This window comes from Anas platyrhynchos, chromosome 18, assembly GCF_047663525.1.
Source record: "Anas platyrhynchos isolate ZD024472 breed Pekin duck chromosome 18, IASCAAS_PekinDuck_T2T, whole genome shotgun sequence".
Lineage (NCBI taxonomy): Eukaryota > Metazoa > Chordata > Aves > Anseriformes > Anatidae > Anas > Anas platyrhynchos.
The window spans coordinates 3,265,059-3,279,549 of NC_092604.1; the positions used below are offsets into that span (position 1 = coordinate 3,265,059).

Consider the following 14,491-nt stretch of genomic DNA (forward strand, 5'->3'; position numbering starts at 1 on the left):
ACCGCTCGTGTCCCCGCAGCCGGGGCATGGCGGGTCACTGGATCCGGGCAGCGGAAGCGAGGGCTGAGCTGACTCCCATCCATCAGGATGCCTGGCAGCCGGGAACATGGGGCAGGCTGCACTCACTGCTCTGGGATGACTCATTTTGGCAGGGGGGATTCGTCCTGCCCAGCATCAATTAAGACAATAAAAGGAAAAGGCATCTTGCAGCTCTCCAGCCACATCTCTGGGGCTTCCAACCTGCCCCTTTTGAGGATCAGAAATGACTTAGTTGGGGGCCAGCCACACTGGAGGGGGCACCAGTGGTCCTGGCTGGCTTGTCCCTGCATACCAACACACCAGGAATTTTGGTGGGAGAAAGCAAGGCTAAATGGCTACCCTATAATGGCCACCCTGTCCCATCAGAGCCACCCTATACAGTCTCCCTGAAAATGAAAAAAGCCAAACAATCAAAAAAAAAAAAACAGTTTTTAATTTTCTACAAATTTTCACATCTGGTGAAACATCTGGCTGTTCTAAGATCCTCGAGTTGCTTGGAGTGAGGATAGTGTGTGTGTGTGGGAATCCTCATTCCTGGGGGCTTCTCCAAGACAGAGTTCACCAGTGGGAGGCTGGGGAGGGAGTGCAGCTCTCATCCCATCCCTGCCTCCCCCTAGCCCATGTGTCCTGATGGCACGGGAGCCCTCAGCCAGGCCACACAGGGACCAGCTCTCTGGGAAGGCCAAGCCATGGGATGTGCCCCAAGCACGTAGACCAGTCACCCTGGATAACCCTGGGCAGTCACTTGCTTTCCTTCAGTCTCAGTTCATAACATGCAGACAAAAATATACTCTTTTCCTCTATTCTATTCATGGTGCCTGCTCTGTTCTTAAGCACCAAAACTGTATTGGCCTCCATGACCCCAATGGGATGGATCCAACCATAATCGCAGTGACAGTGACAGCAGCCAGCACTGATGCTGCATGAAAACCTTCCCACACCACGGATGCCCCTTCCCAACCTTGCAGCATCTCAGCCCCAGCAGCATGAGGGCACAGTCAGCCTCGATGCCCTTGGCAATCTGCACTCCCTTTGGGCATGCTCCATCCATCCACCCTGGTGCTGCCTGCAGCAGAATCCCCCTGGCTCTTGCCAGTGGGCGAAGCAGATCAGAGACCTCTCCTTCCCTGCTAGTTCCCCAGACACCCCAGTCTCACCCCCCTGGTAGGTGGCTTGTGAGAAAGAGGCAGGCAGGGAGGAAAAGTTCGTCCCTTAAGAGCCCAGGAAAGAGAAAGGCCGTCATAGTCATCCAGTGCTGTGCCTTACACCCGCACCAGCCCCCTCCTAATTGTAGTGCTTCAAAGGGTTGAAAAAGCTACATCACTTCAAAGTAACCATTTTTGAATAGGAGCTTGTAAAACCCCCTCTCCCCCTCCCACCAAATTCTTTGCAGGGCTTTTGAAGATGCCTGTGCTCCCCTCACCGCAGTGAAAGGGCTGCTGGGCACCAGGCGCAGGGTGCTGGCCAGGCAGTGTCCACCAGGAAAACCATGGTGTGAAAAGGGCAGATCCTTGGGGAAAAAAAACAAAAAACAAAAAACAAACAAAAACAAACAAACAAACAAACAAACAAAAAAAAAAAAACAAAAAAACAAAACAAAACAAAAAAAAAAAAAAAACAAAAAAAAAAACAAGTTTTTCCTGGGAAAAAGGGACATTTTTGGAAGGAGGGAGTTCTTTCTCCCCATGCAGTGTTGCTCCAGTGGGGCCACACTGCAGATCACCCCGACACTGTACCCTGAGCCCCAAGCAGGGGCTGAGTCAGTCAGAGATGGAGCAAATGGCACGTGGGGGGAGCGTGGGGCCAGGGGGACGGATGTGTCCTTCCAACATGCTGGGGGGGGGGGGGGGCGGGTGTCAGCTCTGTGGTTTCATGAAATCTGTGACAGTTTGCACCAGAGGCTAGATTCCCACTGCAACTCTGCAGAGGAGAAATGAAAGCAATTCCTTACCAAATCAATTAGAAACACCTCTTGGGAACTAATAATCCCATTATAAAACATCTTGAAAATAAAAAGCTCTTTTGCCTCTCGCTCACCTCTCCCCCTCATGCCCTGCTCACCCAGGGATGACAGAGCCAGGCTTCACCTCAGGCCCTGTGTGCAGCTTGGGGTGCCACAAGAGAAGGACACCAGCCTCCTAGACAGCCTCCAAGGGAAGACTACAGGGATGGTGAAGGGTCTGGAGGGGAAGGCGTGTGAGGAGCTCAGGGCCCTCGGTTTGTTCAGCCCAAAGCAGAGCAGGCTGAGGGGAGGCCTCATGGCGGCCTGCAGCTCCCTCACAAGGGGAGCAGAGGGGCAGGCGCTGAGCTCTGCTCCCTGGGGACAGCAACAGGACCCAAGGGAACGGCATGGAGCTGGGACAGGGGAGGGTCAGGCTGGGGGTTAGGGAAAAGTTTTGCACCCAGAGGTGGTCGGGCACTGAACAGGCTGCCCAGGGATGTGGGCACGACACTGAGCCTTACAAAGTTCAAGAAGCATTTGGACAATGTTCAGACACATTGTCTGATTTTTTTGGGTGGTCCTGTGTGGAACCGGGGTTGGACCTGATGATCTTTGTGGGTCCCTTCCAACTCAGGATTTTCTATGGTTCTGTGACTTTATGACCCCAAAATAAACACAAAGCACAGCCGTAGCTTCCCCACAACAACACCTCACCTGAGAAATCCTCGCAGAGAACATGGCTGTGCCTGGGGGAGCAAGGATGCTGCAGGACCCCAGTTTTGCTTATTTCTGCATCAGTTCCACCTGGCTGAGCAAGGCCACCCTCAGCAGTGGGAGCCAGCTCCCTGCAGCCCAGAGACATGCTCATTGCAGGAACCCTGCCTCCTGCCCCAGCCACTGCCATGGACTCCAGGGCCCCAGGACGGAGGTGGTGGCATGAGCCCACTGGCATGTGAGAGACCCCCTTCTGTCAGACCCACTGCAAGGCCATGTCTTGTGCCTTGGGGCACAGCATGGGCGCTGGTGCCCTAAAACCAGTGGCAGCTTCACCCAGGGGGATGTGGAGCCAGTGGGGTGCCCCAGGTAGGGCACAGCATGCAGGGACCCTGTGGCCTCAGACTCAGGTGCTGCAATGGAGGGGGGTGGTCTTGTTCCAGAGACCCAAGAAAAGGGCTGCATGCTCTGCTGAGAGATCCTGCCCACAGCCCAGGGACTCTGAACCTGCTGGGAGGGATGGGGGCATGGGGTGGGGCATGTGCACCCCCCAAACAGAGAGGCCACCAGGGCTGTGAGGTTGTATTCCAAGCCCACCATGACAGTGGCACTAGTGCCCTGCAGTCCCGATGTCTGCACTGAGACACTCCCTCTTCCCCCCACTGCGAGACGGGGGCACAGGAGAGCCTGGGAAGCTGGGATGGAGCAGGATCAAACCCAGTGTGAAGCTGTGCCTGTTCCCCTTTCTCAGACCATGCAGCCCTGGTTTGGCTGCAAACAACCTGTCCCCCTGTGTGGGTGCCCTGGGAACCCTCAGGGCTTCAGTGTCAGAGCACCAATGGGTAATGTCCCCTCCGTACCCCCCCCCCCCCCCAGCTGCCTGTTCCTACACTGTATCCTGCCTCCAGGACCTGTTTCCAGCCTGGGTCCTTCTGTGTCACCAAGGCAGATCCTTCACCACAGCCTCCTGCCCCAGCCCAAGAGACTTGGGGCTGCAGCAGTGCTTGTGCAAGCTGAACCCTTCCCACAGCCCCACAGCCGCACCCAGCTGTCATCGTGCACACACACGGGAGACTCGTCCATAATTAGGCAATTAAGGATTAGGTGTTTTGGAGAAAGCGCACGCTGTAAAGACTTTGCACAAGTCTGAAAGCAGACCTGGGAGCATTCTTGGAGTACAAAGGTGCATGGGAAACCTCGCCGTGGTAAGAGATTGAACCTGATAAGAGGAGTTACGAGCCTGAGAAACACACTCGATTGCAGGGCGCTGAAGATGCCTGGTTATCTTTTCCTCCTCACTAAGTCAGATAAGCAAAGGACAAAGGACTTGGGATTGTGCAACCTGGGCTGCAGAGGCCTGGCCATGTTCTTGAGACGTTCCCAGGGCGGTGGCGGGAGGATGAGCTCAAGGCAAGGGGCACCTTCAGTTGCTATAATCTCTGCACGCCACCATGGGAACAAACCCACCAGTTCTGCACTCCAAAGCTGGTGGCCAGGCAGGAGCAAAGGTTTGTGTGGCCCCAGCACATGTCCCCACCGCAGCCTCTGCTCCCAACTCTGTGTGGCAGCTCTGCAGTCCCATCCCTGCCCCATATGTAGGTAGAAGTGAGAAAGACTCCTACACCCCACTGCACGCTGGGGGATGAGCTCCTGGTTGCTTGGTCTGAGCTGGGAAGCCCCCCAGCCCATGGGTGCAGGCCCTTAAAGACCGGTGTCCTTCCCTGCCCAAGACTGTAGAGCAGCTGTACACATGCAAGGTGTGTTGGCCACCTCCACATGCCAGTTTTGGTGCTATGGATGAGGCAGCAGGGATGCATGGGATTCTCCACGAGTGTGAGAGCCGTTGTGGGACAGCAAAGCACAGGGACTGCATGCCTTCCCAAGTGCCAGTCAGACTAGCCTGATGCAAAGCCAAATGTTGCAGATCAGGGAAGCAGAGCATAAAAAAAGCACATCCATCCTCAAGGCTTTAGACACAAGGTGTGCTGTGGTGCATCGGAGCACCAGGCTGAGGAAAGGGATCTGGCCAGCCCATGCCCACCTACACCCAGGTGCGGCACTGTGCTGGCTCAGCCCTGGCTGGGAGCTGCTGTGCTCCTTCCCTGCTCACTGCAGTCTTGCAGCTCTTCCTCTGCCTGCCTGCACACCCCACACAGCCCTTGCTGGAGCTGAGGGCAGGGGAGGAAACCCTGAGTTATGGCTTCAGGGTTGGGGGGACAAAGCAGATGCCCTAGCCCATCTGCTTGGAGCCCCACCAAGCCCATGCCATCCTGCCTCACTGCGGGGGCACTTCATGGCTGCTCCTCCAGCAGCACATAGGGCTGCACATATCCTCCTGCACCTGCAGGTTGCATGGAGGAGGGGCGGTACAGGTGTTGAGTACCAGCCCTGCCATGCTTTTGGCTCTCCAGGATGCTGCTTCAGGATACCCAACCCCCCTGCTCTGCTCCTCCACCTCTCTCCATCCTGGAGTGGCAGTGAGGACCTGTCCAGCAACCAGCATCGCGTGCAGCAGGAACAAGGGCTTCCCAAGGCAGCAAGGGCTGATGGGGTCAGACTGCTCCAGTCTGCATGTGGGGGAGCTGGAGAGGGTTTTTAAGCAGAAATTGGCCAGAGGCTGTACAAAGACAATGCTGCGGGGTTGGCTCATTATGTGATTTTTCCTGGTAGAGCATCCAGTTGCTATCAGTTCTTCCCTCATGCGGCAGTGACACGTGGCAGCACACAAACACCCGAGGAGACTGGCATACCTAGTTAGCAGCACAGCTCCAAGCAAAGCTGTAATGGTTGTTTTTGTGTTTTACGAAATATTTCAGATGGAATGGGGCAATTTCATGATCACAGAATCACACAGAATTTCTAGGTTGGAAGAGACCTCAAGATCATCGAGTCCAACCTCTAACCTAACACTAACAGTCCCCACTAAACCATATCCTTAAGCTCTACATTTAAACGTCTTTTAAAGACTTCCAGGGATGGTGACTCCACCACCTCCCTGGGCAGCCTGTTCCAGTGCCTAACAACCCTTTCAGTAAAGAAGTTCTTCAATGATGAAAGAAGCCTATTCTGTTTGTCAAATCCTAACCTGCTCTAGAGGGCTACATCCTTTCCTTGCCTTTCCCAGGGACCAGATTACATCTGGCAGAGTATCCCCAAGTGCCAGGGCACTGTGCCAGCCAGTTATACCACACTGACTAAGCAAGAAGCTTCCCTTGGCTGGACGAGAGCCTGTGACACATCCCATCCACCTGGGTCATTCAGGAGCCCGTATGCTGCCAACAGCCTCCAGCCACATCACATCTTGCCTGTGCCATGTGGGGACCTGTAGCACTTGCTTCCCCATCCTCAGCCTGCTCCAGGCACAGAGCCTGCCTTCCTCACCCCCCCCTAAAAAAAAAAAAAAGCAAAGAAAAAAAAAAAAGCTGTTCTGGGCACCCCATTGGGAAAAAGGCATCACAGGGCAAAGCTGTTTGGGCTTGAAACAGTTTCCAGCAGTTCCATCCAAGCTCTTATGCGGGGAAAGTATGGCTGTGTCAGGGGGAAGGTTCCCTGCAACCTAGGTGCAAGGTTTCTTGCCAAGGCTTGGGATGCTGGACAAGCATCTGCCCATGGGCCAAGGGGATAAATCTGAACTGATGAGGCCCAGGCCAGAGCTGAGCCTGGGGGTGCACTGGGCCAGCCAAGGGCAGAGCAGTTCCCCTCCACCCACTCCCACCAGATGGAAAATGCAACAGAGATCGGAAAATGATTGTTATTTTTCTCATGAACTCTTGCTGTCTGGCCTGTCCCACTGCTGCCATTTTTCCCACCACCTGCCTGACAGTGGCACATCATCATCACATCCTTTCTCTGCTTCTCTTCCCCAAAACTTGATACAAAGTGGGCCATTCCAGGGACAGCCTACTTCAGTTCATGCTGATGCTCTCAATCCCAGCAGCACCCAAGCAGAGTCTGAACAGAAACAGAAATCCCAGTATGGCAAGACACAGGGAACCTCCTGGCAGTTCCATAGGATCCCTGCTCTAGGCTTGGTGAGATCCACACTTTGTGCCCACCTGGCTGCTCCTGGGCACAGACACAGCCCAGGTGAATCAGCTTTTGTTTTGCAACTCCATTGCAGCAAAAGAGCACCCCCACAAGGATGCTGTGGTGTTTTCTTTGCCACTGACTGCTCTGTGGTGAAGGATTCTCCTTGGCGTGGTTATGCCTGGCACGGTGCTCCTGCCTGGTGCAGCAGCATGGGGTCCCTGCTGACCCCATCCCTCTGCAGCAGGGGAACCATGAGAGGCTGCATGGCACAGGGAGGTGTGGGGGTCTTGCAGACATGGTGTAAAGGCTGGAGCAGTGGGGGGGGGGGCACAGAGGTATTGTGGAGGAGCAGAGATGCTGTGTGAGCCCCCCAGGTGCCATCAACCCCTCTGAAGGGGGATGGGGAAAATGATCACATGCCTGAATGCAAACCACAGCATTGTTATTTCCCATACTCCAGAACTGGCTGAACAGGCCTGGCTGGTCCCTGGGTACACACAAACAGTGAGTGCCCTCACCAGAGAAACCATGGAGAGGATGCCCTGGCCTTTCGGGTAGTGCAGTGCTCCCAGGCTGCTGGCGCCATGCGAAAACTCACCACGTCCCTCATCCTCTGGGCCACGTGTGTTACCCCTGGCAAAGCTGCAGCCACCCAGCAGCACACAGTGGCCTGTGCCTTGCCCAGCTTGAGAAAATGGGAAAACTGAGGCATGCTGACAGGCAGTACAAGGGTTGGCAGCAGACCCAGGCTCGAGGGGTGCAGTGGGGTGAGCACACGTTTCCCAAGCATTCATCATGACACCAAACTACGCTCCCCGTGCCAGTAGCAGCACTTAACTCATTCTGCCTGCAGCCTGACCTAGTTTAACAGCTTCTGTGAAGGTGAGAAAGGCACTGTGTTGCACATTAGCAACCACTGGCAGCGTGGAGGCATTTTGCAGCCCCAGCCGTGTTTCCCAAGTCAGGCAGCAATGGCCTCAGGCTGACACTTGAGCCACCACTGGCATCTCACCCACCCCACACCTTCCCATGCAAAACCCAGCCGTGCTCCTGCTGGGCAATGCAGCTCTTCTGCAGGGGCTGCTGGGGGCAATGTCTGTGCTCAGACGTGCACGAGCGTGGCCAAGGAGGAGCCTGGGAGAGCTCAGCAGGTCCACATCTGTACCCGGCCACAGCCTGGTGCCAGGGTCCCCATTCCCTATCGGAGGGACCCAGCCCACGTGGGTGTGCACAGCCCTGGGTTGGCTGCAGGACCCTGGTCTCTGACCACCCCACCCAGCCCCTGCTGCCCGCACTCGTACTTGTGCCGCCGTCCCCCGCTGAGTGCTTGCTGCCCTCCACCAGCTGCCTCATCCTCTCCTTTGGGACCTTCAGGTACTTGTTGCAGTTGCACACCTGGGAAAAGAGGGAGGGAAGGTGGTGAGATGGTGGCTGGGACATCTACAGCCCAGGAAACTACCTCCAGCACACAGCCCCATCACTGGGCACTCGCACTCACGTGCATGGGGAAACTGAGGCACAGCCTGTCCCATTGAGTGGGGGTCGCACAATGGAAGTGGACAAAAACTCTGGGATGTACAAGCCACAAGATCCTCCATCCCAGAGGTGCCATATCTTTAAGTTGGGTAAAGCCACACCTGTCCTACATGATGCCTGAAAACACCAGAAACTGAGGTTTGCCTTGAAATATCAAGCAGACACCCAAAGGCTGAGCTGTGGGTTCACGACTTGTTCTCTTGCATCTCACTAAAGCTTTGTAGGATGGCTGCGGACCCTGAGATGTGTTGAGGTCTTGGCTTGCCCTGTTCGGCCACCTGGGCTGCAGCCACAGCCAGGCCCATGCACCACCTGACTCCTGGTTTACCTTGGGAGGCTCCAACCATCTGGCCAGGGTTGTCCCTGCCAGGCTTCTCGGGCAGAGCTCAGGGTACAGCTGGCAGCCAGATGTGCTCAGCCTTCCCTTACCCTCCCTGAGAGCATTTTAAGGCAGTGGAAACCAGCAGGATGATTGCTGGGATGTGCTGCAACACCTTTTGTTTGCTATTTGTTTTAAGGGTCTGTTTGTTTTTTTTTTTTTTGCTTGCAGAGCGTTTTGGGCATGTTGCACGCAAGGAAAGCAGTGAGACAGGTGCATAACTTCACCAACCAGAACAAGTTCCCTGCCTGGGGGTTTGCTCCAAAGCCTGTTGAAACCAGAAAAACTTTCCACCGCCTGAGCGGGCACCGGCGCGGGCCCTCAGCAGCTCTGCGTGTTTGTGGTGTGTTGGCTGGAACAGCGATAGGGTCACGGGGAGGTGCAAAGATGCCCCTGCTTCCCACACACTGTCTCAGTAAGGGTGATTTGTTTGAAAATGAGCTTGCCACAATGTCCCGGCAGCTCTGCCCCGCAGCAGGAGGAGGGATTTCTACCTGCAGCCTCTGCAGCACCTGCTAAACCAACACTCGGTCTCCAGCCTGGGCTATGAGAAGATGCCAGGTTCTGGTCCTTGAAGGCAGAGCCTGAGGTGGGCACAGCCCCACTGTAGCTGTGCAGTGGGGGCCACATATCCCAGCTGCGTCCTCCTAGCCCTGTGTGGCCTCAGCTCAGCAGAGCTTCTGCCCCTTCCCTGCAGCCTCCACGGCAGCAGCGTGGCCCCAGCATTCTCCTTGCCTGGCAGAGGAGAGCATTTGCAGCCCCCTGGACACTGCTGGGGGTGGAGAGGAGGAGGAGAGGGGGTGCCTGGATGGGCTGAAGGCAGCAGCCAGCCTGCCTGCGTGTTATGCTGCTTGGTGCTCAAAGCCTGAACCCCTGCTCCAGCCTGGCAGAGCACGATCAAAACAAATGGAGATAGATGTGGTGCTGTTTTGAAAGCACCCGAGTGACTTGGGAGCCTCTGCATCACCCCCAAAAGCTAATTTTGCAAAACTCCCCTCATTTGCATGACTGTGAGCATCAGGCATCTCCTGCTTTTTCTAATGTGGTTCAGATGCTTGCACCCTTCTCCTGCTCCCCAGTCCTGCTTTTTCTCACTCACTCTGGGAGAGCAGCAGATGCTGATGCATCCCAAGGACCCCTGTCCTGGAGCAGCATGTGGCCCCAGCCTGCCCGGCTCCATGCCAAAACCAGGCGCCCTCTGGGCTCTCATGTTATAAGTCATGTACCCAGAGGAAGTGAAACTATGAAAACCCAGGAAAGCAGAAAGAAGATCTCAACTGAGAGAACTTCAGTTGAGAGAAGCTCAGCTGAGGGGCCAGATCAACATTTTGGGTTATCAGATCATAAAGCAGATGTCACTTCAAATTTCACTGCCAACATCACATGAGGGAAGGTGACATGATAACAGGTGGGGACTGCCCGATACTGTCTGATCTGATCTTAGGCTTTGACTGCCTGGACTAGGCAGAGCTGGAGATCTCATGGTTCGCATTCATTCCTCTGCCTCCTGCCTTCCCTCTTCCTTGGCTCTGCCCTGGCTCAGCTGTGCCTGTGAGCCATCCCTTGAAAGATGAAAGATAAAAAGGGAACAGGGGCATGGATGGATCCAGGGATGGGCAGAGAAGGGAGAGACAGACCACGTCCTTTTCCTTGAACAAGTGTCACCTGCTGCCCTGGGACTGCACAACCTCAGAGCTTCTGCACAGTGGAGCTGACCTGATGCTGATGTTGCAGGACAGGACCATCCCTCTGGGGCTCTAGGAGTTCACAGCCTGCACAGGCCAGACCTGCAGGGCTGCCTCACCACCAGAGCTGTCCTGCTGCAGCCTCTAGCTTCAGGAGTTTTGGCTGCAGCTCCCACCTGCTGTGCTTCTGCTCTGCATTGCCTTGTCCCTGCTCCCTGAGGTCTGCTGTTGCCTTGTCACACCAAGTGCAGTGCACAAGAAGCTGCTTTCATACACTGCTGCTCTCCAGGGTGCTTCCTTCCCTGTGATGGGATTCCTAGCTGACACTGAAAAAGGGAACAACTAGTTCTGCCCCTCCAGAGCCACCCAAAGTCTTTGCGTGGCTGCAAGGGGCCAGGACATGTGAGGATGGCCGGGTTCTGTTTCATGCAGCCTATCATTGCAATGTGGGTGTGCTGGGCATGGGGCATGGGGCCCTCATTCCCTCAGGTGCACAGGGTGACCTCAGGCAAATTTCTCTGCTTTCCTGAAATCCAGCATCCTTGCAACCCAGGTGCAATCCACCCCTCAGAGCCATGGCTTGACTGCCACCTTGGCTGCCTAGGGTGGCCGTGCATTTCACACTCGCTTGGGCTCCTAGATGCTCTGCTATGTGCCTTTTGCCATCTCCAAAGCCTCCGGGCCTTTACCACCCTCAGCTTGCCAAAGCACAGGGCAGGCTCCAGAGCTTGATAAGCCACTTAGCAGCAGTGCCAATTAGCTGTAATAAAAATTGCAGTTAATTTTTTTTTAATTCCTTGCCAAAATGAGACTATAGAAATGAAGGGAGCAGGGCAGTCTGCCACCTAGATAATGCCAGGCTGACTGGGTGCCATGCAGGGGCTGGTGGTGGCCTTAGGCTTGGTGCGGTTCCTGCATCCCAGCTTCACCACACAGGGGTTTGGAGCAGTTCCTGTGAGTGGCTGGTGCACAGGACAGCTGGGGAGAGCCTCTGTGATGGGGAAGGGATGGGTTTTTCCTCCTTGGTTTGGTCTCCCCAGACCCATTGTGATTAGCCGTTGCCCCAAACAGCAGTGCACACATACAAACAAAACTCTTCACAGAGGTGAGACAGCAGGGCCCCGGCAGCACCTGAGGATGCTGTTGGGGTGTGAGCTGGGGCGACACTGCACCAGGAAGGGACACTGCATCTCCACCCCACAGCTTGGGGCACCTGAAGCAAAGGGGTGAGTTCTGCCCAGGAGAAGGGCGCTGGATGGCTGCAGCCCCCACCATCCCCACAGGGTCTGAAAGCCCCCATGCTCTGTCACACAGAGGGTGCCTGTCTCCATGGGTGCCCGGAGCCATGTGTCCCGGCACAGCCCGCGAGCACACCTCCGAGGAGGAGCAGCTAGTGCTTTCTCACGCTAGGGCAGCCCTTGCCAGCACACGCTTAGTCACTGGTAAATCCCAGCTGAGATCTGCTCTGCCCGCTGTGAAACAGATCTTGGCTGCACCCCTGCTGAAGCAATCCTGGCGCTCGGGAGCCATGGCGGGTGCACTTTCCCACGGCAGACCGGCTTCTAGCGCCCCGTGTGAATCAGCCCTGTCGCAGGCAGTGCGAGCGGGGCCAGTGCTGGGTGCCCAGTGTGTTGCACGTGCAGGTGCATGGGCACTGGTGCTGCTGGTGCCAGCTGGGCAGAGCCGGGCACGCACTTCCCAGATCCCGTTGCTGTGCCATGGCTTGGCCGCCCATTCAGCTCCATGCCAAATGCAGGCTTTTTTGGGTGGCTGGGATGGCTGCGATCTGCCTCTGCTTCCCTGGGCTTTGCTCGCTGTGTCCATGTCAAGGGTGAGGAGTGGATCTGCTCCATCTCAGCTCAACCTGTTTTCCTCAGTATGGTCCCTCACTGTTGTCCCCTCTCCCTGCTCCCATCTGCCCACTGGAGCTGTATCCTGGTGCAGGCACCATCACCTCCACAGCTCCTGCCCCACTGTTCCCGCATCTGCTGCGCCCACAGCAGCAGGTGTGCCAACCCCCACCCCAAGAGCTATGACACCAAGAGCCACCACCAAGAACTATGACATGGGGAGAAGGGGTGATGCCAGTGGCCCCAGACCAAGAAGACATCATAGCGAGTCAGTGCCGATGGATCCCTGTGCTGGGTCAGCCGCAGCCCCAGCAGCATGAGCTGCCCTGGCTCCCCCTGGCTCTCCCTGCCTTCACAGGACAAGGAGGACAAGGCAGCAAGGTGTCTTTTGCAATGCTGGGTTGTCTGGTGGCGTTTTTGTTTAGGGCAAGATCCCTGCCTCTCCCACCCCCTGGGGGGGATTTCACTGGCAGTGACGCACAAACTCAAGGGACTGGATGCTCCAGCCTGGAGCTCCTGGGCCATCTCAGCATCCTGTCCTCACTCTGGGCCTCCACCTTTTCCTTAAGCTCAGAGATAACATAGGTTCAACAGACAACAGGAACCAAACTTTCTGGCACTCCAGAAGGGCCCTGAGAGCCAGTGTGAGCTTGGCTGAAGAGGCAGGTGTGAGCCCAGCTGGAAGTTCAGAGGCTGGTGCCCAGCAACTGGAAGGTGTGGTGCAGGATGGAGAGGAGCCAGTCTTGCTCGTTCCTTTGATATCCTTGAACTCTGCATCACTCAAGTGCTCTGAGAGTTATCCTGGTGGTGCTGATCTTTGCCCAGAAGAATTGTCCCCAGAATAGTCTCCAGGCCTGCAGGTCTTCTCCCATTCACCCTGCTGACACACGGCACCAGGCCAGAATCACTCATAAGTGCTGAAGGCTCTTTTCAATACTGTTTTTGCTGGTGAGATGCAACTCTTTGCCTGGAGAGCTTCTGGCTTAGGAAATCCTCAATATATCAACATCAGCTGTAAAGGACAATAATGGTAGTGCCCAGAGTGAACTATCCGGGGCAACTGAGGGCAGCTCATGTCAAGACAATTCCCTGGGCGTCTTCTGCTCGCCATATCACAGGACTACTCAACAGCCACCTGCAGTAATATCTCTTTTCCTACTCACCGCCTACCCTCTTCCCTTCCTTTCTTTCCCTCTCTCTGAGATGGATATCATGTGGTGAAAGGGCCACTCCTCCGGATGGAGGTTGCAACTCTCATTCTGGTTGTGAAACCAGAGTCCTTAAGTAAAGTTTCTTTCAGGGATGTATTGAGAAAAGAAAACTTGCCATAATGGGCATGCAGGTTGCTCAGGCCCAGCCAGCTCTCAGCAGCACAGGTTGCTCACGTGTGGCCTCCAAGCCCTGCTACACAGACATGTCTGCCTCTTTGGGACCCCCTGCCCATGACCCAAAGCAGGGAGGGCCCAGAAAGGAGGGGGATGGTGGGAAGGACAGTAAAAGAAAATCAGTAACAAGCACTGGCAAATTCCAAGCAGAAATTCCGAGTCAGGTTTCATTATCTCCTGCTCATGTCCCCAGCTTCTTCTTGCTGCAGCCACAGCTTTGACCTTCAGACACTCCCTTCCTCCTCTCCCAAACAGGGGCGCTGGATTCTCCTCTGACCTGCAGCAAGTCCAAGGCCCATGCATGAAGTGTGCAAACCTCAGCAATCCGACCTGGAGGTACTCCCCACACCCCTGCAGGTGCAAAGGCTACCTCCAGGCACAGCATGATCCAGGCCCTTGGGACAGCTGCACCTCCCAGAGGAGCTTCAGAAAGCAGTGGGCTGGGCTGCTTCCCCTCCCTTTTGTGCCAAGAGCTTTTCTTATTGACCTCATCACCAGCACCCCAGGAATCTTAGTGGTGCATGTTGCTGCTCCTGCTCTGGTACAGATGGTCTAACGTCTTGCCTTGAGTGCCAACAAACCCACTGAAGCAGCAGAGCTGGCGCGGGTGTGTGAGCCCAGTGCCTTGGGGGAGTGGTTGCTTTCAGTGCACCAGTCTTCTTCAGCCTCCACTGAAACCCGAGCAGCGCCAGCTGCCAGCAAAGCAGCAAGAGCCATGCCAGGAGATGAACCGTGGTGACTACATGGGACTGCAGCCTCAGCATCATTCAACAGTACTGGTATGGCCCTGTGAACTAAGTGACGGGCTGCCAGTGGAAACACAGGGCTGCCGGTGGGTCCCTGGGATCACACAGGGGCATTTTGGTTCACATAGAGGGAAGGGCTCTGTTTATTGAATCATTAACATCACTTCCCTCATCGCCAGCCAGGTA

The 14,491-nt window shown here is 55.6% G+C and overlaps 1 protein-coding gene across 32 annotated transcripts in view; it reads right to left on the reverse strand.

Moving 5' to 3' along the window:
- EXD3 (exonuclease 3'-5' domain containing 3) overlaps positions 1-14,491 on the reverse strand; it is a 296,729-nt gene that overhangs the window by 5,311 nt on the left and 276,927 nt on the right. For 31 of the 32 annotated variants that reach the window (XM_072025484.1, XM_072025482.1, XM_072025481.1 and 28 more), the window contains one exon: positions 8,026-8,119. The exons of the other annotated variant lie outside the window; for it this stretch is intronic. In XM_072025484.1, coding sequence (XP_071881585.1) covers positions 8,026-8,119 — 94 coding nt within the window. The remainder of the gene's footprint in view (positions 1-8,025; positions 8,120-14,491) is intronic. 32 annotated transcript variants of the gene reach the window in all.